Source organism: Vicugna pacos, chromosome 2, assembly GCF_048564905.1.
Source record: "Vicugna pacos chromosome 2, VicPac4, whole genome shotgun sequence".
Taxonomy (NCBI): domain Eukaryota; kingdom Metazoa; phylum Chordata; class Mammalia; order Artiodactyla; family Camelidae; genus Vicugna; species Vicugna pacos.
The window spans coordinates 118044600-118068436 of record NC_132988.1 but is presented as its reverse complement, the minus strand read 5'-3'; the positions used below and the strand labels follow the sequence as shown (position 1 = coordinate 118068436).

General features: G+C 45.2%; 1 protein-coding gene across 4 annotated transcripts in view; it reads right to left on the bottom strand.

Moving 5' to 3' along the window:
* Positions 1 to 23837, bottom strand: part of TBC1D14 (TBC1 domain family member 14) — a 94799-nt gene that overhangs the window by 26597 nt on the left and 44365 nt on the right. For 3 of the 4 annotated variants that reach the window (XM_072946593.1, XM_072946579.1, XM_072946587.1), the window contains exons 4-6: positions 3579 to 3697; positions 1986 to 2068; positions 594 to 711 (exon numbers count right to left, since the gene is read on the bottom strand). In XM_072946593.1, the coding sequence (XP_072802694.1) occupies positions 594 to 711; positions 1986 to 2068; positions 3579 to 3697 (320 nt within the window). Of the gene's footprint in view, positions 1 to 593; positions 712 to 1985; positions 2069 to 3578; positions 3698 to 9745; positions 9883 to 23837 lie in introns of those variants that run through there. The other variant, XM_072946595.1, reaches the window with a different exon arrangement.

Below are 23837 nucleotides of genomic sequence, written 5' to 3'. Positions count from 1 at the left end.
GCAGACGGATACAGTGTACTCAGAGGGGGTCTTCTACAGGCACCTGGAGCCAGGGCGAGGGCAGCAAAGTCTTCTCCAAGGGACTGAACCTTGAAGGACAAAGTGTTAACTGGATGAGGAGTTACAGGACAAGAGCACTCTTAAGTAGAGAGTGAGATGTGCAAAGGCCCTGAGGCTCCCTAAGGACAGGGCTCTGTCCAAGCAAAGGAGAGCGGAAGGTGAGGCTACAGAGAAAGGGACGGGCTAGCTCACAAAGGGTCCTGTCAGCTAAGCCAAGCAATTCACATTTCACACTGAGAGTCACAAGTTTCTGAAATTTTAAGTATGGAAGTGACACAGATTCATGCCTTAGAAGACCCCTCTGGCTGCTGAGTAGATCATGAACTAGAAGGTGTGCAGGGTGGGGTGGCTGTCACAGTATGTGGATATGGAACAAGACCAAACCGAGGCAGGGGAAGGAGCCTCTGCACCTTGACCTCATCAGGTAACTCCATCAAAGGTTGTGATGTGATTCACAACTAATGCAGCTGCTTCGCACAGATTCTACCAAGAAGTGATTTACAGCCCAGCGAGCCCACTGTGTCACAGCTTACATTGTTTCCCAGTTAGGCAAAATCTCATTATTCCAGGTAAGGACAGCATTTCCAATACTGTCTTCTAATCTGCATCTTTCTTCCAGCTGCTTTTTCCTCCTCTGGGCTTCTTTCAGCTCTGGAAATCACAAGTAAAAATACGAAGAAAACATCTATTAATTGATGTCCACCAATTTCAAGCTGGGTGGTTCTTCTCAGAGTCATGCTGCATAAAAACCAGGAAAACAGCACTGAAATAGAGCAATGAAACCTGACCTTCCAAGACTCATTTCATATCGTAGGGAATTCAGAATGCTTAGGCATTATTCATCCTTTAGTAAGCTTTTTGTAACATACACACCGTGTAACATGTATACAGAAAAGGACACACACAGGAACACAGCAGGGCTATCACAAAATAGACAAACTCAGGAAACTACCACTGCAGTCAGAAGACAGAACATTAACAGAACACCAGAAGCCTCTCTTGTGCTCCCCCAACCCAATCCCCTTTCCAATGTAACCTCCAACCTCACTTCTGTTTAAGAATAATGCTTAGTGTACAATAGTGACCCTGAGAAATACCATGCATTTTCATTTATATATACTTTTCTAATATTTTTTCTGGTACAATACACAAAACATAAAATTTACCACTTTAAGTGTACATTCAGCAGCATTAAGTATATCCACCCTATTATGCAACCATCACCACCATTCATCCCAGGAATTTTTTCATCTTGGCAAACTCAAACTCTGTCTCCATCAAACACTGAGTTCCCCATTCCCCCTCCCCACAGTCCCTGACAACCTCCACTCTACTTTCTGTCTCTATGAATCTGACTATTTGGGGGACCTCATATAAGCGGAATCATATAGTATTTGTCCTTTTGTGTCTGGCTTATTTCACTGAGAATAATGTTTTCAAGCTTCATGTCGTAGCATGTGTCAGAATTTCATTCCTTTTTAAGGCTGAGTAATATTCCATTGTATGAATGGACCACATTTTGTTCATTATTCATACTTTTTAAACATCCAAGAAGCAAAGGATTTTTAGGTGCTGCAAGGCGCTTTACCAAATCCCACCACATCTTCCTGTAAACAGGAAAAACAGCCCAGAGGAAAGGAGATCTGGCCATCACTACTGGCCGAGGCCGTCTCCAGCTAGGACTTTTACCCTACGCAGTCTCTCTCCTAGAGTAATTCAAAGTGCTATTCTCTTCAGTAAAGCTACCAGGAATGAACAATTAGTAGAAACGTACATTTTTGATGGAAAATTACAAATATCAAGATAGTAAAGCATTCAACAAAGTTCAGGCTCTTGAGCATCAAAATGTAAAAACGAGAAAATATCCAGAGAGACACAAAATCCTGTGCCACCTTATGTAACCAAACACATGTGAACTCCATTACCTCGTTTTTTGGCCTGAACCACCATTTCTTCATACTGTTGCCTGTGTTTCTGAGCCTCTTCAGCTGGCTTCGCCGGGAGATTTCTTAACAGAAAATAAATGATTTTTCACCATTGTAAATATTAAATAAGTGAAATGTGAAGTATCATTACAAAAAAACGAAAAGCTCAAAGACTAAAACCACATTTGTTAGATGACAAAGACGCAGCTCTTTCATAAACCAAAAATATTTTTTACAAAAGTAAAATAAGCTCACTTAAAAAAATCTGAAGTATGAAGATTAGCAGAAGGAAGAAAATAGCAATTACCCCTAATTCCAACAGAGATAAACACTTAACTTGTGGGTGTTTCCCCCCTTCAGTCTCCTAAGAAACTCTGCTGCAACCACAGCGCACTGATAATCATCAGCAGAGCACCCGAATGGCAAGCACCACATATACGTATGAATACATTCCCTGGCCAGTTTTTCAAGGGTGCAAGTACCTGCTACGTGGTTCATTTCTTTTCTTTAATATATATATACAGATTTATACAATAGTTCTGACATCTAAACGTAGTGTGCAGCTTCAGATCCTGTTTAGAAAAATAAAGTGCATGCTCTCTTTCAGAAATGTGCTGGGGAATTTGCCAGGCCCTTGGAAAGGGGGAGGGTGGCCATGTCCGGCTGTTTGTGCCCCGGGCTATCTGGACGACTGTCCTGGCTGCAGGAGGACAGGGCACGGTTTCCCACAGCCTACGTTTTGGAGCGCTTTACAAGGACTGGTCCTCACAGTGCGCTGGATTTTACCCACAGCCTCTACCTACCTTTTTAATCCTCCATTTCTGGGTTTCTCTTCCCAACTACCCACAAGCCCACAATTTCCAAGGACCAAAAATTATTATCAAAAGAAACATTTCCTCTTTAGATTTCACCAATATTAAATGTCAGGGTTGGCAGGGGCCTTAGGAATTCCAGCCTAAGGTTTTATAATCTCTCTCTTTTTGAAAAGCTGTGGAATCTTTCTATTCAAACGTAATGTTCTACGGAAACTCAATACTTAAACAGAGATAAGCTATGGCCTGGTACAATGGAACAATCCCTCTACTCCACTAAGGTCTCCAAACACAATCATCAAAGTCCACGTCCTCATCAGATCCATGGAAACCCAGATGCCCAGAGGGAGAGGGGACTTGCTGAGATCAGCCAGCCACACTGCAGATCCCAAAGCAGCAGCAGGCTAGTCCAGGGACTGTCCTGTAGTACTGAGGTGCCTCCAAAGTGCCCAGCTTAGAGATACCTCCTGGTGTGTGTTTCTTACAGTTACCAGCCAGTCTGTAATTAATAACAGCTCCCTAAGTATTTGTGAATGCTAAATTAAAATGAAAAATCACCTGAATGGAAAATCCTGGTCAAAACTTCTACTTAAGGCAAGTTTTCCAAATTAGCCATTTGGTATCATCTAGAACACACATCAGCACAGGGAAGGACGAGGGCCCCGCAGTGGGGACAGGCTGACCCCTCTTCCCCTCATGAGCGTCCTTTTCTAATGAGGAGGTGATGAGCTAAGATGCTTCTCCCCCAAAGCAAACCCTCTATAGACGCCTCCTCACTCACGCTGGCCTGTCTTCCAAGATGAGCGCGGTGGTGGAAAGTGGCTCGAAATCAAGATTCTTCCTCACATTCTGCTTTGGAGAGGGTGGCCTGCTAGGTCGTCCAGCCTTGTCATCATATTCCTAGGACAAAGAAAGCAGGGATGATTCCAGGCCCAGCCAATTCTGATATTACGGCGCACTTCTGAAAGTGGAAAAAAGTTGTTTTGTTATGACGTCCTTTAAGCCAATTTTGAGGATGAGGCACTGAAATATTTCATGCCCTTCAGAAGGAAAAACGACCAGTGAAGGGAGTCCTACAGCTCCACAGCCCAGACCATCACTGTGTGAGGACCGAGGGCCTCCCACATTGGTAGGGAAGTCACTAAAGACCTCATCAACCCAGCTGCCCCTTTATAAGGGCGCACAAACATCATCTCAGGTCTCCAATGGTCCTTCCAGTAAGAGGTGTGTTTTCTGTCTTCTGGACACTGTAAATTTTAACTGATTATTGCAGTGGCCACTGGGAAGCTCAGAGCCTGAGTGACAGTCAATTGTAGCATTCATCTGACCCCCTGGCTTTATCTCATATACGCACTCTCATTCTAACTTTCTAATGCATTTCCTTTTATCCCACAACATTTTATATATTTTTGTTAGCCCTTTAAATCTTGTCTGAAATGAGGAAGGGGTTGAAAACTTTTTGCTTGAAAATGATTAAAGCTGTTCAATTTCCTTAAACCAGAAACTTTAAAAAAGAAATTCTTTAATATCCTTCTATGAAGCCATCACTGCAAGCTCTTGCATAAATAATCATGCCATGCCCTGGAACTCTAAGAGCAGCCTCCGTACTACTGGCCACTAATTTCTCCTATGGACTGCAACCACAAACCCTCGGTCACACCTGGTGACCCACATTCCAAACACCCAACCAGCAGAGTCCAGGAGAGCCAAGCAACCTGTGCCAAAGAGTCCAGTTTCTGAAATTGTGTGCGGGGAGCTGTGTGTGGCTGTGCGTACACCCTCAGCCCTTGGCAAAAATAAAAAACCCAGTATTTTCCTGTTGCTTATTACCAAGACTCAGGACCCCTCCTAAGGCAAGGCGACCTAACTGGGAAGACAGGACAGACAAATGAGCAGTTATCCTCCGATTTAAATAACCATTCCAGATACGATATAAGCAGTATCAGGGTGGAAGTGATGAATCGCTAAATGGATTTTATTGACACCAGTTGTCGAGAGAGATGTTACTGGCAAGATGATTCGGCAAGCAATTATTTTCTCAGTCGGAGAAGCTTATCTAGGCTTCTAAGAAGTTAAAAGGAAAAATTATTTCTTCAAAATCCACAGGCTGTGAGAAGGGAGTGCACCGAGAAACAGGCGGGTGGGGCAGTTTCTGTACATCCGGACGTACAAGGTTAGCTGTCTTAACGTTGTTTACCCTGACATAAAATGGTTCCATTAACACTAAAATGACCTCCACTTACCCAAGGCTGAGAAGATGGACTCCCTTTTTCATCCATTCTTACATCTGAGCACCTGCATGCGCCAGGCACTCAGCTGCAACTCAATATGGAACCAAGCGGCCATCAGGAAGTGTCACATCTAGTACCTGGAGGTAAACTCTTAAATTTTATAGGGAATCTCCCAAAAAGTTGTGTGCTGAGAAAGCCTGAGGCACACTGCATTTTAACAAGAATTGGTAGTGAATGTCCTGTAAGGCGCTACTTCCAGCTGACTCCGTTCTAATGAGCTACATGCCAAGACCAAAGATGCTGAGCCCCCAAGGCAGGTGCCCCAGAGTGTGATGTCTGTTCCCACTTGCTCTTGTGTGCTTTACACACTTCATCTCATTTTATTTCCACTACAACCTCCGTGGCAAGTGTCACCGGATTCTACAGGAAGGGTCACTGAGGTTCAGAGTGAAGTGACTTGCCCCCAAGTACACAGTCAGCAAGGAGCTGGGCCTGCAGGACTCCCCACTCTGCCACTCCGAGCAGGCCCGCCCTGCTCCCCACCCACCCCCCGCAGATACACTCAAACAGGTGTGCAACTCTACAGGGAAAAGGCCGAGTCCTACACAGGCTGAGTGAGGCCTATGGAGCCAGACAGGTCTGGGAGCAAATTCAGAACCACCAAGAACCAGCTGCGACCTCCACCAAAGCACTGGCTTAGAAAACCCCTGCGCCGCATTTCCGCACCTGCAGGAGGGGAACAGCACTACCAGGGAGGGCTGTCTAAGGAGCAGCCGGGGCCTGGGAAGCGGTCAGCGTGGCCTGTGGGCCCAGGACGCGCTCTGCACAGGGTGGCCCTGCTTCCCCTAGACCTGAAACAACTGTGCAAGGCAGAAAAAACACTTTAGGGCCAAACAACCATCAAGGGGCCCTGGGAAGTCTGTAAATTGCACAGATAGGAAAAGGAGGAGCAATCTTAATTAAATGCCTTGATTTGTGATTTAAAAGCAGTCTCTTCAGTTAGAGCTCAGAGGGTCAGGGCCAAGCACTTTCTGAGGGCTTTACACACACCAAGCAGGCTCAACCTCCCCTTTACACCGGCCCTCCCAGGGAGGAGCCGCTATCGTCCCCACTTCCCCAGGGCGCAGACCACCGGGAAGGCGGAGGCCAGGCTGGGGCTGGAGGAGCTGGACCAGAAGCCAAGCACCCGAGCTCTGCAGCCACACTGCTCCCCGTAGGCTCACTGGAACTCCTGAACCAGACTAATTCCATCATTCATACTCAAGTCCAAACAAAGCTTTAACTATGACACAAACCCGTAATAGTGAATTAAGTGCAGATGCAGGGCAAATGCTTATGTTTTAATCACATAGAGCACTGCATGATTAAAAAAAAAAATTAAAGGAGACCTGGCCTGCCCATACTTGAAATCCCAAGAAAAGCCTTTTCAAAATTGTAAATGGCATTTCAGAACGTGAATGGCACTGGAAACTGTTACAGGTCCTACTCCAGAGGTGTCCTCAAAGAGCTAGCCAGAGGGCTCAGCACGGAGCTCGTCTTCTAGACCAGACAAACCGACTTCAGGAACAAGAGAGGACTTATTCACTCTAAGGATCCTCTTTTTCCAGGGCAGTGGGGCACAGGTGGATAGTACAGTGACGGATAAGAAGTCTCTGTAAAAACAACTTTCAGCTGTGAATGAATGATCAACACTGGGGTCCACGTGTGATGTGGCAGGAGCTGGGGCTTTGGATCAAAAAGACTTAGTTCTAAGTCCTAGCTCTGATCCGAGGCAAGCCATCTTGCCTCTCTCTCTGCTATAAAACGGGAGGAAGGGCAAAGACTCCCGTGATTATGCGACACGCCGTAACTGCCCATAAAGCGCGAGTCTTTCCTTCCTGGGTGTCAGGCCAGCGGCAGCCCGGTCCTAGCCGCAGTACAACTCATTGTTTTCTCAGGACCCTCCTGGGATCAAGTTTGGAAGTCTCTTGGTTTAAACCAAGTAACACTACCATTCACTGCTGTGCTCACCAGAAGCCCTGCGTGCGGGCTAATCAGTATAAACTGCCCGCTCAAGCCTCTGCTGCATATCCCAACACCCTGCATAACCTCACAGGGAACTTAGAACAGGGCCCTTCCAAGTTCTCCTGGCAAATCGGTTTACATGGTCATGACAGCGTTGTTTTTTTTTTCAATCAAACAATAAAAAAACAGAGTTTACACAGGAAAGAGTTTGTCTCAGTTCTATACCTAGTTACAGCTGCGCCTTTATGAGCACTGTCTCAACCTAAATTGTCCAACACTGGGGATGGGAGTTGGGGGGCTGTGTTAAAAACACTTTGGAGGCCACTAATTTAGAACAGGTCACAGTCCCTGCCCAGAGTAGTTTATCTCGTATCCTGTTGGGAAGATAAGACCAACAGCAGAGAGACAGCAACAAACAAACCTACTGAACCCAACCAGGGGCTAAGCTGTTGGGTGTGGGCTTTTGGGAAAAAGCAGTAAGCAAGCAGTAAGCCAGGGCAGCTGAACAGTCTCAGCTCCACCTGAGGGAAAGGACCTCATTTGTGAAGCAGCCGCCTGGGGCCTGGCACTTTAGGAGAACTGCAGACCCCAGCCTTGAAGGGCTCACTGAAGTAGGGGCAGTAAGATGCCAGCAGAGGCCATGAGACCAAGTTAGATAATGAAAAATGCCACAAGAGGGCAAGCCACATGCTGCAGGGGCCCCAGGGACAGGACGCCTAATGGCTGGAGGGAATCACAGAAAGCATCTCATAAAGGGTGCCATCCGAGCAGATAAAGGACAGGGAAGGTCTGCGCTGGAACCATGAGGGAGAGGCACCCTGACAGTACAAGTAGCAGCCAAGAGATGACGGTGGGCAGGCCTGTTTGTGGGTTAGCAGGAGCACTTTAAATAGGGAATGATGCTGAGCCAAAGCCTTTTGGTCCTAGATTTTATGGTCTCAATAACAAGCCACCCAGTGCTGGTGGGACAAGCCAAGAGCGAGTGGGAGTTGGGGACAGGGAGATTTAGTGCAGAGCCAGAAAGTAAACAGTGTGAGGTGTGATGAGCCCTGAGACACATCCGATGGCAAGCGCTGTCTCGTGTGCATGATCTGAGCAGTGCTGAAGATGAGGATACGGCATCAGATCCTAAATTAAGCGGAAGATCTGCCAGTTAAAAAAGAAAAAAAAGAAGCCTACCTCGACAGACATTTGTTTAAGAGGAAGAGAAAAGATCAAGATGCTCAAACAGTGAAAAGGAAGACTTCCTGGTAAGACGACAAGAGAGGTGTCAGGGCTACGTCCAGAACTGGAAGAGTGTTGTAAGAGATAACCAACTACACCCAAATGTGGCCAGCAACGCCCCCTGGCTTCCTGGGAATCTGTGCCAGCTACAAGGAGAAAGGGTCATCAGTGAAAACCTGTGCTTAAGCCTTTGACTCAACAGCATCAAGATTAGCCTGTTAAAATAACCAGAGGGTTTTAGAGGTACGTCTGGAATAAAGCATGGCAGGTCACCACGTGATACTTATTAAAAGACTGACAGGAATCAATTTGAGTGACAACACAGCAACCACATGGGCCCAGGTTGAAGACCCTGCAGGGGAAGCACTGGGGGCTGGCAGCAGGCCTGGGTCTAACCATCACCTCCAGACAATCAACACCAGCAGCATGACCCTGAGGTCATCCCTTCACCCCTCCAAGCCCGTTTCCTCCTCTATTAAATAAGAGTGAGTTAATATAATACACATAGCAGGTGCCCCCCAAAATAACAGGGAGTATTACTGTCACTGTATTACTACAAAAATACTACAAAACTACTTTTTGCGGTATTTCCCATTAAGAGGGGCACTTAATACGGTTGTGAAGACTGACAGTGAAGTGCCCAGTGTGCAGCTGGTTTCACTTTGTCATTTGTAACAAGCAACTTTTGCGGAGAGAGGGGCGTTGTTCTAGAATCTGGGACGAGATGTGTTTTGTGTGGCCATTTTTAGCAGAGAAGAGGGACCTGACCAGGTCTGACAAACACTTGGCCTTCCAAACGACTGCAGTCTTGGGGACCAATGAGGCTGACCTCACAGTAAGAAGGACCCCTAGAATCCCAGGAGGGGTCCTCATACTTGAAGTCTTTGCACTCTCTAGGGTACCGGAAACGCTGGCATTTGGGACAGCAACTCTCGGGAGGCCTTTCTAATTGTCACATTCCTTACAATACATCTAGAACACAGAAGTTAATCCGTCTACTGGTGAATGAAATGCACTGAAACTGATCCGTGGGTTTTAATAAGGCTGGTTATTGCTGCAATTTGACCACCTTATTAGGACCTGGAGCAAACAGGGTACAGCCTCATCTCCGTACAAAGGATTCCCCCCAGGATCTCGGGCAATGAATGCCATTTAGGCCTCTAAGAGGGGTGCCCAGCCTGGCCTGACCTCAATCTGAAGACAGGCTGCAGTCCCATTTTGGGAGACAGGAATTAGGATGAGCTGGCTCTCTCTCTTCAGTCTCCCACTGTGCCCATTAAAACTCAACCCTGTCAGGAAATTATATGGAATCACAGACAAAGAATGGCAGGGAGAAGGGAGCATCACCGCGGTACATGCAAGCTTCAGCTCCTTGGAACGGAGGCATGTTACACACACACATGCACACGGCGCACCCACGCAGGGGCCCGCGGGCCGGCGATGGGCGGGTAGGCCCCTCGGAGGGCGCGGGCGGGCCGGCCCCACTCACCATGAACGCCACGGGGCTCAGAGGCGCGCGGCCGGCGGCTCCATGCCCAGGCGGGCGAGCGGGGCTCCGCGGCGGGACCTCGGGCGGCGGCTCCGGCGGGCGGGGGCGGCAGTCCGCTCAATCGCGCGCAGATGCCGCGCAGCCGATCCGCGACTCCGGTTCGGCGCGTCAGGCCTGGCTCGCCGGGACGCTGGGCAACGGGGCGGGCCCGGGGCGGGGCTGGCGCGCGAACCCCGGCTCCCCACGGCCCCGGGTGGGGGGCGTCCCTCCAGCGCCCGGCGCCCTCAGGACACTGGACAAGCCCCTGCAGGCGCGGAGTCTAGAGATGCGATGCCCAGCCCCGCTCCGAACCGGGCCGGCCTAAATGCGCACACTCAGCATGATGTGCTGCGTTCTCAGCACACACGTTTCGTACCTGAAAACATACGCTCCAAAAACGAGCAGCGAAACACCGAGCACCGTACGCCAAAGCTCTGCTTTGTGAGATTTTTTTTTAAAGAGCATGCGTATTAACCAGAAGGAATTACAAGAAAATGTTGACACTGGTAACCTCTGGGGAGTGGGGTGATTATGAGCAATCTTACTCTCTTCCTTATACTCTACTGCGGTTCACGTGTTTTCCACAGTAAGATCAGTCCAATCAAAACGCCAGGGTGCACGCAGAAAACACACAATGGGAGGAATCTGACTAGTGACTGCTTCTGGGAGACTGACTGGGAAGGGGCATTAGAAACTGTACAGGGGGCGATAAAATATTATCTTGATAAGCATTCATCAAAGCTAATTGAATAGTTTACTGCAGATGAGAGCACGCCACAGTTTGTACATCATATCTCAATGTTTTAAGTCTTTAAAATCTGTATAAGGTCAAATTTATTTCAGGCCAGCCATGGGTCCAATGTCCAAGGGCTGAACAAATGGTCTGAGACAACACGGGATTCTCCTGTGATGGAAATTCACCAGTCCCCAGAGGATGAGTACCAGGCTTTCTCCAGCTGATTTTCTAGATAACAGCATTACAAGGTTGCCATCAGAAACTTCTTCACTCAGAAGCCTACAATGTCCAACAAGCTATAATCAAGAAAGCAATGACAAGTGATGTTGAGTATGTGGAGAATCTGGAATTTTTGTAAGTCACTGGTAGTTGCACCCATTTCGGAAAAGAATCTGACAGTTTCTTGCATAGTTTATATACATCTACCACACTCCTAGGAACCTACCCAAGAGAAATTTAAAAAAATGCATCCACAAAAAGACTTGCATGCAAATGTTCACAGCAGCATTATTCATAATAGCCCACACCAAAAACAATCCAAAAACCCATTGAGTGAGGGCTGGATAAACAGCATCTACAGAGCGATGAAAAGGGGCACTGATACTCGCTGCCACATGGACACCACATGGGTGAGCCTCAGGAACACTGCTGAATGAAACATGCCAGACAAAAGATAATATGCATATTCCATTTATATGAAATTTCTTTACAAAGCAAATCTCTAGAGAGAAAGCAAATTAATGTTTGCCTGGAGCTGGAGGCGGGAGCGGAGAGCCACTGCAAACAGGCAGGAGGGAACTTTTTCAAGTGATGAAAATATTCTAAAACTGGATTGCAAAGATAGTTGCATAACTGTACAAGTTTATTAAAAATCATGAACATACACAATGAGTGAACTTTATGGTATAAGGCAATTTAAAAAAAAATAGTAGGATTAAAGGGGAGAGGTTGATTCTGGCTGTATTAGGGAAAGCCTTGTTAAGAAAAATCATTCAAAATGTGGAAATAAGACAAAAGCACAGGGGAGGGGTGTCTTTTCAATTTATCCCTGGGCATTGTTAGCATGCCTGCCTCGGGTGTATGTAATTCTCTAAGAGAATGTGCTGTGCTATTACCACTCGATTAGAGCCCAGAAACTGTTACGTGACATATTACCTTGTGGGTTTATGTCCAATGGAAAAGATAACTGCAAAGATTACGTTTTCTTATCCCTAGGAGTTTGCTTGTTTGTTTACATCTAACCTAGCAACCTTATTTTAATTTTTTTTTTGCTTTTATGCCCATAAATACCTAGTTCTTCAAATGCCTTTGGAATCAATTTTGCCATCTTAGTGGTTCATTTAACTGACTCACTTAACACATCTGCTCAATGTGTTAAGTGAATCTTTTACGGTCCTAAGAAAAGGTAAATGTCATGAAAAGAATAGTAGAATAACTTATGTTAAGAGAACAAAGGCACAAGTAACTGAGGGCAACGCACAAACCTGACTGGATGCCGGTTCATGAAGAGCAGTGCGGTGCAGTGAGGGAAAGTAGGACATGATCTGGGCATGAACCTGGTCTGCACACCATCATGGTCAGATGCTATTACAGAACTACTGATAATTTTCTGAAGTGTGATAGCACCTTCATGGTTGTGTAGAAAGCTGTATGCTGGTGTATTTATGGGTAAGATGTCATGATATCTGCAGCTTAGTGTCAAATGATTCCATTTTTTAAAGCTAGAAAGAGGCACAATAAGAAGGAATGTGGCAACATGTCAACAACTGTTCAGTCTGAGAGGAGCACGTACAGCTGTTCATCGTTAAATTACTCTTTGAACCTTTCTGTAGGTCTGACATTCTTCTTCACTAGGGGAATAAACCAGTAAGAAGGCTGGCAATGAATCCTTCAGATCTCATCCCCACAGAAACGCTCCCTGCCCTGCCATGCAGACTATAGCAAGACCCTGTCGGTCTCTCTCCCAGCGTCCGGTTCTGTTTCCTCGCAGCACTTACTCACAACTCTGATTAACACTCATTTCCCTCAAGAGACTGCAGAACCTCTACGTGTGGGGACTTGCTACAGACTTTTCAGCACTGAAGGCAAACAAAGTACACGGCACAGAGGGGACACTCAGCATTTGTGGAATCCATCACTGGTCCATCCTGCTTTCAACCATCCAAATGAGCACTTAGGTGCTTGGCCCCAGGAATAAAGATGAATAAGGTCCTTGCCCTCGAGTCTCTCCCAGATCAGCAGACAGACAACTACTACACTACTGGAGTGCTTGGTCCTATGACAGAAATCTGAGGTTTCCAAAAGCTGACCGGCCCAATGGGTTACTGGTGACTTTCTGAAAATAACTCCTACAGCTGCAAGGGAGTTAGCTCCGTTCTCACAGAGGGGTGGGGTTCTCAGCCGCTTGATGCCCCCCACCAACGACTACTGCTGCACATGCCTTAGCAGCTGGCCCACATGCTCACTGAACTTGAATACGAGAGAGACATGTTAAGATCTCACCAAAACACACTGCTTATCTCTTCTGGCAGATTGTAACCTGCAAGTTACTTTAACAATAGTTCTAGCAAGTATTTTAGAATTGAGTACCACTTACCAAGTTTTAACTGTATATTATACCATGCGATGGCAGGTTGACTTTTACTACATTTTGAAACTTAAAAAAAAGATAAGTTAACAGAGCCTTTTCTCTACCTTGAGCTGGCATTAGACTTTACCTCCATCTTCATCCACCTGTAAAGGATTCTTCCTCCTGAAGTTTCTGAGTTAACCAGTGCTCACCCCCAGGCCTCCTGTACCTCCGGCAGCACGCTGGGTTTATCTGCTTATTTGACTAATCTACAACATTGTTGTCTCTACCCTTTGAGGTCAAGGAGGAAAGACGGCGTGATTTGATGCAGCGTCCTAACAGACAGGCTGAACCCAGCCTTGCTACAGACCACAGATTTCACAGGAACAAAAGGTTACTGAAGTCAGGACTTCAGGGCCCAGTCTAGGAGACTGGTTAAGGAAATCATGATACAGTTACAGAAAGGCCATGACTTAGTGAGTAAAAATGAGATCATGCAAGAATATTTAATGATATGGGGAAATGCCTATGTTGTCATAGAGATAAGTATAAAGTCTACAAAGTGGTATGTTTTGAAATTTTGACATTCATTCATCCATTTAACAAATATGTTTTAACGATCCACTGAAGCCAGGTACTGTTCTAGGCCCTGGAGATAAATGTGTCAATGGAAACAAGCTGGAGTGATGCAAACACAAGGCAAGGAATGCCAGCGGCTTCTAGACGCTGGAAGAGAAAGAACAGATCCTCTCCCGGAGCCCCGCCAACACTTTGGTTTTAGCCTGGAAGCCTCATTTCAGGCTCATGACCTCCAAACTATAGGAGAATAAGTCATTTTACGCCACTGAGTTTTGTGGTTATTTATTATAGGAGCAACTGGAAACAAATACTGGCACCATCAGCATCAGCTCCCCCACCTCCGTCTCTTCCCAGATACAGCAACTAACGCTCGGGGTAACCTCCCCAGTCAGGTGACAGCTGGTCAGTGGCAGGGCAGGATTTAAACCCAGGCAGCCTGGCTCCAGAGCCTCTTCCTGTCAACTCCCCTGATGTGCTGCCTCTGAACCAAGATTTCAGTTTCCCAAAACAGTGCCCCCTTTCTGGCCCTAAGGCCACATTAGCTATCAGACCCAGGCATAAGACCAAGGAACAAATGTAGCTCATTAATTCAGGGGTACCGTGGAGCTTCTGGCGACAAAGGGAACACTCCACCTGAAGTGATTACACACGCCACCAAGATGGTAAGTAACATTCTGAGTTCAACTTAGACAAGTAACTAAAAGGAAGGTTTAGAGGAAACAAAGGAAAGTAAGGTGAATAGCCTTGCTCCCCTCCAGTCCGAGGCTCCCCCAAGTCCCACGGGGGCGCTTGCTGGGCTTGCCTCCCCGGGAGCGCGGGCCGAGCCCTGCGCCGTGCACCGCAGCCCCGGACAAGCCGGCCGGCCGGTGCCCGGCGACCCCTGCAAGGCCCAAGAAGTGTCTCCCCTGCCGCGCCCACAGTGCTTAGAGATTAAAAAATACTTTAAAATCTCAGTCTTTCACTGGGAATTAGATCAATGTGAAAGAGGTTTTCTCTGGCTGTTCGTGTTTTCATACCAACACGTTAAATTGCGCGGGGAAGGGCAGAGGCCACCTCCCCAGTCTCCCGAGGACGCTGCCTCGATTCAGCTACGTCCGTGAAATGCACCTTTCTGGTTCAGATTGCACAACAGGCCACCCGACTGCAGAGGGGAGTGCACATTCTGTCACAAATGTATGGCCACGAGTGCACATTCTGTCACAAATGTATGGCCACGAGTGACACGTGTTCAAACGTAACCTGGCTCAGAGAAAGGCCTGTCAGACTCCAACCGGGAAGGGGCTGTGGAGTCTCGGGTGAAGAGCGTCCCTGTTTGCCTCTGCCTACCTCTGTCATTTGGGTGTTTTACAGGTATTTTTTCATGAACTATTTTTATAATGGAGAAAACAATTTTAAGCCATTTCAGATGGAGTCCAAGACTGATTTTGCCAACTGCAATTTCCAAAACAAACTGAACATGCTTGCAGCAAAGTTTCTGTTTTGTTTTTTAAAATTCTGTCCACCCATGAGAGTAAAGGTGTAGCCATGAGGGGAGACTAGAGCGAGAGAAACCGCTGACCTTCACTGAGCTCCCAGGGGCCGCCAACCGCTGCCCCTGGACACCTGCGCTCGACCCCGCGGAGCCCTCCCAAGACGCGCATTATCAGAGGAGGAGATCACAGCTCAGAGGGGCAGAGTTGCCAGCCCAAGGCCACACAACTGACTGTGAGCGACAGGACCAAGACCAGACAAGGGGCTCTCTGACCCCAAAGTCCTTCCCTGGCCCCCTGCCTTCCCAAACCCGTGACCCCTCTGGCCCCAAGTGTCGTTAGAGTCCCAGTAAAGATCTGTGCGTTTCCTGTCTCCAACTCCTCTCTCTTCCTGGGAGTCACATGGGTAGGCTCAAAGTGGGCTCAGAATGCAGCCCTCTCAGACTAAGCGGGAAATGTATCACTTCCACATTAGGAAAAATAAGCAAACCTTAAGCACTATGCACTAGAATTTCAGCTTACATTGAGGCATCTGAGGTAAGAGAGTTAAACTTCTCAGAATAACTTAACTGTTACCACGACAACGGTAGGAGACAATCTATCCATAGAATGAAAACAAAGTTCGAATTTAATGACCACACTGCCATTTCCCTTTCCCCTCTCTTCCAGAAAGGCATCATGTAGAAATTTAATATGTACTCAACCTCCTGCCTCTCTAAACTCCAAAATTAATAGAGATTAGACACTTGTGAGATAATCTCCTAACAGACTCATCCTCAACCCAAAGGTCCTGATCCTGTACAAACAGGCTATCACCTACCACCCTGACAAGCCAAAGCTCCCAGAACAGGCTCAGCTTTCTCCTCTGGATCGCTACCAGCTGTGTAATCGCTCCCCTCTTTGCTCCAGCCACTAGGAAGCTCAGCATCAAATCTGTATGTAGTGTGCCTCTAGGAGTCACATGAGAATCTGTGAGTTGTATTCTGGGGTATCCGTTAGGCTCTGGCTTTATCTTGTCCTTTGCCCAAATTCCTCAACATCATTCTGCACACTTTAAGAAAAAAATTTTAAGAGTAGACACGAACATAAAATTCAAAACGTACAAAAGAGTGTTACAGTCAAAGTAGGTCCCCCTTCCCCCAAGTTCACCCCCAAGTAGGTCCCCCTCTCAGAAGCAATTCTATGATTACTAGCTTTGTAAATTGCCTTCCTGATATAGTAACTGCGTTTACAAGCATGTGCATGTATCTTTATGCACACAGAGCACACTGATACACAAATGGTTATTCAACTTGCTTTTTTAAGGTCCGCACTGTATTCAGGGATTTAGCCAATTCTTTACTGCCAGGCATTCAGATGGTCTCCAATCTCTGTAACCAATCTTCTTTGTAATCTCCCAATCTTTCGCAATCAATACCCTTATACAGCCATCATTTTACCTACACACTAATTCATCTGTAGGATAAATTCCTAGAAGTGGAAATCCTGGATCCAAAGTACCCTAACTGACTGACTGAGTCATTCACTAGTTGTCTTGAAGCCGCCACCATCACAATCAAGACAGAGAACACTGCTGTCGCGCCCCCCCCCCCCAATCTCATTCACGCTCTTCCCTGGTGCACCACTCCTGGCACCACAGCTTTATCTTTTCAAATATGTCATGTAAATGAAAATCATATGGCAGGTAACTTCTGGGACTGGAGTCCTACAGTCAGATAAGACCCCTGAGATGTGCCCAAGATGGTTAATATTGTGGATTACACTGACTGATTTTTCAAATACTAAACCAGCTTTGCATTCTTGGGATAAGTGCCATCGAGTCATGTGGGGATTTTTTGGTTTTGTTTTTTGTTTTTTAAATGTGTTGCTGAACTCAAGTTGCTAATATTGTGTTGAGGATTTCATGTCTCTTCACAAGGGATACTGGTCTCCCAATTTGCTTCTTTGTCCTGTACTTGTCTGGTTTTGGTATCAGGGTAATACTAGTAATAAAACGGTAATAAATGAGCCAGAAAGTATCCCCCCCTTTCCTAAAGTTGGTGTTATTTTTCTTTAAATATTTGGTAGAATTCACCAATGAAACCCTCTCTGGGCCTGGAGACTGATTTTCCTGGAAGGTTTTTAGATACAATTTCCATTTCATTAGGAATTACAGGACAATGTGGGTTATCTACTGCGTCCTGGATTGGTTTTGGTGATTTGTGATTTTTCAAGGAAATGGACCATCTTTTCTAAGTTATCAAATTTCTGTACATGGAGTTATTCATGACATTCTCTTACGATCCTTTTCATTTCTGCAGGGTCTGTAATGGTATCTCCTTTTCATTCCTCTTGTTGGTAATCTGGGTCTTTGTGTCAGTTTTGTTAGAATCCGATTGATTCTGTTATCATTTCAGCTTTTGGTTTTACTGACTTAATTCTCCTGTTTTCAATTCAGTGAATTCAATTCTGTTCTTATGTGTATTATTTCCTTCCTTTTTCTTGCTTTGGGTTTACCTGCTTCTTTTTCAGTTTCCTAAGGCAGAAAATTAGATTTGAGAACTTCTCTCTTTTCTAATGTGACTGGCTTAATGCTATGAATTTCCCTCTAAGTACTGCATCCCACAAATTTTGATATTGTGTTTTTGTTCAGTTCAAAATATTTTCTCATGTTCCTTGTGACTTCCTAATTGTCCCAAGATTTATTTAGAAGTGGGTAATTTGTTTAATTTCCAAATTTGGGGAGACATTCTTCTTGTCTTTCTGTCACTGCTTTCTAGTGTAATTCCATTGTGGTTAGAGAATATATTTGGTGTAATTTTAATCTTTTCTGATTTATTTTCTTCTCTAATGCAGGTTATGGTCTATCTTGGGGAACATCCATGCGTGCTTGAAAAGAATGTGTGCTGTGCTCTTGCTGAAAGGGAGAGTGTTGTCTAAAAGTCCATTAGCCTGACTCGTCGATGGTCAGTTCTTCTACGCCCTAGCTCATCCTGTCAATACTCCTATCAATTACTGTCTAAAGGGCAGGGCTGACACTCCAGCTGTAACAGTGGGCTTATCCACTTGTTTCAGATCTGTCAGGTTTTGCACCGTGGATTCTGCAGCTCTGTTGCTAGGTACACACACAGTAAGTATCATTATGTCTTCATTAGGTAACATCCCACCTTATCCCTGGTAATTTTCTTTTCTCTGCAGTCTACTTCTTCTGATATTAATATATCTCCTCCATCTTCATTTTGATAAGTGTTCTCATGGTAGTGTATCATTTTCTACCCTTTAATTTTAACTATATATTTTATATTTGAAGTGAATTTCTTTCAGATAGCATATAGTTGGGTCATTATTTTTTAACCTATCCTGACAATCTGTCCGAATTGGGCATTCAGACACACAACTGGCGTTTCAGACCATTTACGTTAAGGTAAATTATTAGTATGTTTCAATTTAGGCCTACCATCTTGTTCTGTTTTTCCTTCCTCTATTTCCTCTTTGCTGCCTTGATTTCAGTTTTCTGAACTTTTTTTAGAATTCCATTTTAATGTATCATGTTTTTTACTCTTTGTGTAGTTCAGTGGTTGATGTGAGATTTACAATATATATTTTTCACAATCTAATTAGAATCAGTATTTTAGCACTTCAAGTGGAATGCAGAGCTTTACCATCACATCCTCTCCTCCTTTATCTTATTTATTATATACATTACATCTAGGTACACTGAAAACCCCACACAACATTTTACTTCCTGCTTTCAGCCAAACATATTTCACAGCCTCATAAGAGAACAAGGGTCTGCTGTGCTCATCTGGACACTGACCACTTCTGTTCCTCTTCCTTCCTGATGTGTCAAGTTTCCTTCTAGTATAATGTCCCTACTGTCTGGAAAACTTCCTTTAGTGATTTTTTTTTTTCATCTGCTGGCAACAAATTCTCTTAGTCTTCCTTCATCTGAAAAGACCTTTATTTCACATTCATTCCTAAAGGGTATTTTTGCTGGATATAGAATTTGGGGTTGATCGGTCTTTTCTTTCAGCACTTAAAAAATGCTCTTTCACTTCCTGCTGGCCTCCACGGTTTCTGATGAGGAAATCACGGTCACCCAAATGGCCATTCCCCAGTAAGTAATGCATTTTCTCTGGCTGCTTCTAGGATTTTCTTCTTTGTCTTTACTTTCAGCAATTTGGTTACAGTGTGTCTGGGCACTGACTTTTTTGGCTTTATTCTGTTTGGAGTTCACTGGGCCCCCTCACCCACCAAATCTGTAGATTTATGTCAGATTTGGGGCATATTCAGCCATTATTTCTACTGCCCTGCATCAAGCCGGGGGATATTAGAGGAGAAAAACAACAGTAAACTCAATCAATTCAGCAGGATTTTTTTTCCTGCCGGGGATTCAAAGAACACTGTAACACAGTTCCTGCCATTCAAGAACACAGTGTAGTAGGGGAGAAGGCGGGAGACTGACAGTTGCAAGCAGGATTTCCAATTCTCGTCTTCTTCCCCAATCCACCTGCTACTATTTCCTTTTCAGAATCTCAAATTGCTGCTTCGTGTACTAAGTTCAAGTTTTATCACTGCATTCATTAGGAGAGACAGGTTTGAGCGTGCTTAGTCCTTCTTACTCACAACTGGGAACTGATCTTTTTGTAAACTGGTTCAAACTCATTTTCCAAAGGCATATGGGGTGATAAAAATGAAGGAATTTATCATTTTTAAATGAAATGAAATTGTTTTAGAAGTCACCTGTAGGCCAGTCACCTGTACTGACCACCCAGGCTCATCCTTCCCACAATTTATGATGATTTATGATTTTCTGAGAACCCAGAAGTGAGAATGAGTATCACTGTAAGTTGTCCTGGATTTGCCTTCTTCTGGGATTCTCTCTTTTAACATCTCAGTGCTGAGCTGAAATTCCAGAAGGCCATTCAGGACATTCCAGCTTATACAAACCCAAACACATGTACTATCTTTGCTCCCAGGACAATGTGTTTTCAATCCAGGACGATGAAACCTGCAAGCCTGTCCTTTCCTGCAACTATCCTTGCCACAACCAGCAGCTGCCTCAGAGCCCAAACAGGACTTAAACTTTCTCCTTCTCTTCCCTGACAATAGTGCCAATCCCTCACATCTATGTACATAGTGTTGTCTAAAAAAATCACAAACTCTGTTCTACAGCATCCCCAAATGTCTGCAGCCCTGAGCCCCTCTGACATCTGCTCAGACGACAGAGACTCACTTTTACTTTTCAAACAGTCTTTTCTTTAAAAAAAATTTTTAAGTGCAAAAATTACCAAAAGGAAAAATACCAAAATGCAAACAACGGTTACTTGGGGGCATTAAGACTCCAAGTGTCTTCTTTTTCTTTATTTGCTAATATCTTATACACCTTCCACATATTAATATAACCAAGAAGTAAGTATTACTAATTTAGCTACAGGAATCCATTCCCCATTTCCCAATAACTTGAGCAACTGGGGGACCATTAAGCCATAACCACCTCCTGCCAGGCTATCCCAGTAAGACTTCTTTAGTAAGATATTATCCACATGACTTCACTAGAGCAGAGGTTCAAAATTTCCTAGCAAGTCAGTGCTTCTCAAAACTGACCACAAGTCAGATTTATCTACAGAGCTTAAACAAAAACAAAACACCTGTCAGACTGGAAGAGGGGTGTGAGAAAAGAGAAGTGAAGGACGATGCTAAAGTTTTAGACCTGAAAAAGACGACTATGGCTGTGATTTACCAAAATGGGGACAGCTGCATAGGGAAAGGGTCTGACAGAGTCGGAAAAAGCAAATCAGTTTAGCTCAGTGCTTGTTAAACAGGAAACGCCTGTCAGACGTCCAGGTGGAGCTGTCCCGTAGGCTGGATGCCTGCATCTGGAGTTCAGGGCTGAGGCCTGGCTGGTTGTCATTTAAAGCCAGAGTCCAGCAGAGACTCCCCAGAGGGCAACTACAGACAGAGAAGTTCCCGGGAGGCATGCTGGTGTTCACAGGGCTGGGAATCTAAGGGCACCCAGTAATGGAAACTGAAAAGGAGGAAGCATGTGGTGACCTGGAGGCCAAGATAAGAAAGGCTCCCAAGGAGCAGAGGAGAAGTGGACAAGGGCTGGGAAATACCCATTGAACCTGGCAACTGGCAGTCACCTGAAAAACCAGCCTCAGAGAAACGTGCTCAGTGGCACAAAAATGTCTCAGGGTGGCTGTATGTACGCTATTTTTCCATTGCAACATGCATGACAGCTGCAGTTATCTATAGCGTTACTGGTTCAAATCCGTCTTTTCCGGGGAAGTTGCAATGAAGGCAGGGGCCAAATAAGTCTTGCCCTTCATTACAATCCTGGGATTCCTCCACTCAGCGGCCCAAATTTGCAGAACACAGAGGAGGACCATGGTTCCTCTTCATTCACAAGGCAAAGGACTGTACTTCTGAGACGGCATCATCATCAGCACCCATCTGGCCAGAGCCCTGGTCATACAAGCCCGAGGACAGGAGACCTGAAGGCGCCTCTCTTCAAATACATGCTCCCCATCCTTATTCTCAAGAGCTCCTCCAGTTCACCAGCAACTGCCAAAATGTATATGTGGTGTACTGTGGGCCCTTTATTTAATTTTCTGCGGGCGTAAATGGCTATTTTCCTCCCAATAGCCAACATTCCTTCCTGTGTGGCGGTGGTTGTTAAATCTGAATGTGCGTTAGAATTCGCCTGGAGCATCTGTTATGATACAACTTGTTGTGTATCAGCGCCAGGGTTTGTTTCAGCGTGTCTGGGGGAGGGGCCTGAGAGCGTGTGTGTCTAACAAGCACCCAGGTGAGGATGTTAGCCTGGGGCCCACAACCTGAGAACTACCGGTGATTCCCATAGTTATTCTTGGTCATTTTTGTTTCTCCTAGAAAGAAAATCTCACTGAAAGCATAATGTAAGCTGACAGAAAACTACTTACATTTCAAAATTCTTATGAAATTTGAAAAGATAACTGAAAGTAACATTTCAACATTTACTTAAAAATGGCAACCAAAAAAGAAGGCCCAAACTGAGAGAATGTGGCCCCATTAGAGTGAAGTCAGATGTGCCCTCGAGTGCCCTGGGCAAAACTACACACAGCGCCTCGTCCACTTACCGGGTTTGTTGATCAATAAACAGTCATGACAGCCACGCCCTGAGTACTCACTCTGGGCCACACACTATGCTAAGCATTGGGCAAAAATACTCATATTCATTATCTCTTAATTTATAACAATCCAGTGAGTAGGAATCAGAAAGCCCATTTTGCAGATGAGGAAATTGAGAAATCACTGGCCTAAGGTCTTACACTTAAACAAGAAGAGATGAAGCTGGAAATCACACCCAAGCCTGCAACTCCAAAGATCTCTGCTGATGTGCATACTTGGACCCTCAACTCAACCATGGGCTCCTTGAGGCGTGCCCCCCGAAACCACTTTTGTGTTTCTGGTGCCCAGTACAAGACCTGGCCCCAACATGGCACAGTGTTTGTGGAACAAGCAAATGAGGGGCTCTATGTAGGGCTCAGGTCCATTCCCTCCATCGTGTTCCATTTCTTGTTCGCAGGAGGCAATAATAACAGCAACCCCTTCCAACCCTCATGACATTCAATACTGTTCTGAGCCCCTGGTGTATACTCACTCACTTAGTCCTCACCACCTTGCAGGTAGGTATTATTATTCCCCAAATGTTAAAGAGCAGGAAAATGAAGTTCAGAAAGGTTAAGGAACTTGCCCAAAGTCACAGAGCCAAAACGTAGCAGAGCTGGGACCCAAACCCGTCAGTCTGACTCCAAAGTCTATGCTTTAAAATCACTACGTGATGCTACTTCTCTCAAGTAATAAAAAACATTTCCAAAGAGAAAAGGAAAAGGAATTGGGGTTTACTAAGTATCTTAATTATGCTTTAGTTCTAGAGTTATTTCACCATTTGGGATCACAAGTCCAGACACTCTGCCCTAGCGATGGGCTCTCGAAAGTGGGGAGGGAGGCTGTGTGAACTGACACCTGTGACCCCAGTTTGAGCCTGGTGCACAGTACCTCCTCAAAGGGGCAGGTCCCTGGCTCTGGACCCCTCTTGGGCCTTGCCAGCTTGGGTGGGGAGGATAGGATGAGAGATGAGAGGTCCAGAGACACAAAGCACGAGCAAATAGGACACAGGCAGGACTGGATGACACATTCAGGTACAATTACATCCTTCATTATTGATGGTTGAAGCCAGATGGTCCTGTTCTTTGCAGTATTGTGTTACCACATAATTAGCTGACCTAGTCACTTCACTTCACAAAAATCCTTTAAGTTCAAGAACATAATCCGTGTTCACCTTAAAAAAAATAGGGTACCACAAAGATAACAAAGAAATTCAAACATGATGCTAGTGACATTAAGAGTCATGGGAAAATCTATTTAGTAAAATGTTTACTTTCCTGAAAAGTGTTAATTTCTTTAAAATTTTTATAACAGCTTAGCTTCTGAGTTTCCTAAGAAATTTATAGCTGAGCTCCACATACAAACTCATCATATTTTAACTGTATGCTATTTTAGTAAGTCTACACAATAAGTGATTCAAATTCAAAATGTAACTAACGATAAAAGTGAATTCCAACACTGATTTACTTTGCAAGGATCCTGGGTGCAGACAACTGCTATAAGGAACATCAAACAACATTCAAAACATATTTAATCTGCAAAGACATAAAAAATGAAATCTGTGCAAAT